We start from the raw sequence: 1,882 nt of genomic DNA, 5'->3' as shown, positions 1-1,882 counted from the left end.
GTGGAGCCGGCTCCCGGCTGGGGGTGGGCTGCCGGCAGGCGCCTATCCCCATGGGTCAGGGCTGGCGGGGGAAGCGGGGCAGCCTGGGGTTGTGCAAGGGCTGGCGGAGAAAAGATGGAGGGGGGGGTGTCTCCTTTCCGTGGTGTCCGGGGGTACACCCGAACCGGGTTGGGAGGTAATGGGCAGCCCTGTGGGGAGGGTGGATGAAGTTGTTTCTGTCCTAGTGCAGGCCTTGAGAGGTGGGGACTGGGAATAACCCTGGGGAACCCCAACAGCTGGTTCCGGGACAGTGGGGGTGTGTATGAATGGCTTCAACCAGTGTTTGGCTCCCTCACTGAGCCTGAATCCTCCTGTGCTCCGACAGTGCGAGTATCCCTCGGGGCAGGATGAGCCCCCGGCCCTGAGCCCCCCCTCCCACTGGGCATTTCTGGGTCTCAACAGGGGGGTAGGGCAGGACGGGACCCTCGGGTCTCCCTGTTTTGCCCTGGGTGTGGTCCCAGTCCCTTGGGGCAGGATGAGCTCCCAGTGCTGAGCTCCCCATCCCACAATGGGCAGGGTCCCAGCTGCCTCAGGGGGTGTCAGGATGGGATCCCCAGAGCTGAGCACACCCCCTGCAGCACTCGGTGCCTGCCAGGCCCCAGAACAATAGGGTGCATCTGGGCAGGATCTGGCCCCATCCAGCCCTGGGGACTGGCCCTTCCCAGCTCGGTGCCAGCCTGTCCTGGGGGCAGTGTCTCCCGCAGGGTCCTGGGTGGGGATGACACAGACAAAGGGGGGAGCCCAGGGGTGACACGGCCGCATGTCCTGCCCCTGCAGCGTGAGTGCATCTCCATCCATGTGGGCCAAGCGGGCGTGCAGATTGGCAACGCCTGCTGGGAGCTGTACTGCCTGGAGCACGGCATCCAGCCCGATGGGCAGATGCCCAGCGACAAGACCATCGGCGGGGGGGACGACTCCTTCAACACCTTCTTCAGCGAGACAGGGGCCGGCAAGCATGTGCCCCGGGCTGTCTTTGTGGACCTGGAGCCCACGGTGATCGGTGAGTGCGGGGACGTTGCGAGGTGGGTGATGTTAATGGGATGTTGGGTGCTAACGGGGCGGGTGGGCTCTCTCTCACCACAGATGAGGTGCGCACAGGGACATACCGGCAGCTCTTCCACCCCGAGCAGCTGATCACGGGCAAGGAGGATGCGGCCAACAACTACGCCCGTGGGCACTACACCATTGGGAAAGAGATCATCGACCTGGTCCTCGACCGCATCCGCAAGCTGGTGAGCATCCCCTGGGGTCTCACAGGGTGGGTCCATCCCTAGGGGGTGGCTGGAGACAAAGGGAAGCCAGATTTGCTGGGTAGGTGACCAGCGGGTCCTTCTCATCCCATCAACACTTTAGGCTGCATCAGCAGAAAGACAGAAGGTGGGGCTGCCCCAGGAGGGACCGGCTGCCCTGGGGTGTGGGTGACAAGTCTGGGCTATCCCCAATACCGACATGGGACATGCCTTCCCCAGATCAGTAGGGCCCGTCCCAGCCCAGTTCCAAGGTGGGCTGTGGAGAGGATGGGAAGCCCCATGCCTGGGGCAGGGGGGGCCAGGCAGACCTGGTTTGGGTGCTGGTGCAGCACTGGTTCGACTGGTGCGGCTACCTGAGCTCTTTTGAACGTCTGGTTCCCACACTGGGGCTGGCGCCAGGGCTGGCTGGACCTGCTGTGCCACTGGCTCCACTCGGGGAGCTCCCAGCACATCAAAGGCTGAGCTGGCTACCCACAGGCTTGTGTGGGACGAGTGGCTCCTGCTGGGAGCTCCCAGGTCATCCTGGGGAATACAAGTGTGTAAAGCCATGGCTGACCTGCTCCAGACTCTGCTGGGAAATCTCTCACCAGGCT

The 1,882-nt window shown here is 64.0% G+C and overlaps 1 protein-coding gene across 1 annotated transcript in view; it reads left to right on the top strand.

The window, feature by feature from the left end:
- Positions 1-1,882, top strand: part of LOC104292329 (tubulin alpha-1B chain-like) — a 4,197-nt gene that overhangs the window by 1,442 nt on the left and 873 nt on the right. Inside the window, exons 2-3 of the mRNA XM_009891687.1 lie at positions 817-1,039; positions 1,123-1,303. Coding sequence (XP_009889989.1) covers positions 919-1,039; positions 1,123-1,303 — 302 coding nt within the window. The 5' untranslated portion in view covers positions 817-918. The remainder of the gene's footprint in view (positions 1-816; positions 1,040-1,122; positions 1,304-1,882) is intronic.

Source organism: Charadrius vociferus, unplaced genomic scaffold, assembly GCF_000708025.1.
Source record: "Charadrius vociferus isolate BGI_N301 unplaced genomic scaffold, ASM70802v2 scaffold1079, whole genome shotgun sequence".
In the NCBI taxonomy this organism is placed as follows: Eukaryota; Metazoa; Chordata; class Aves; order Charadriiformes; family Charadriidae; genus Charadrius; species Charadrius vociferus.
Note: the sequence above shows the minus strand (reverse complement) of the source record. Positions and strands in the feature narration are given on the sequence as shown.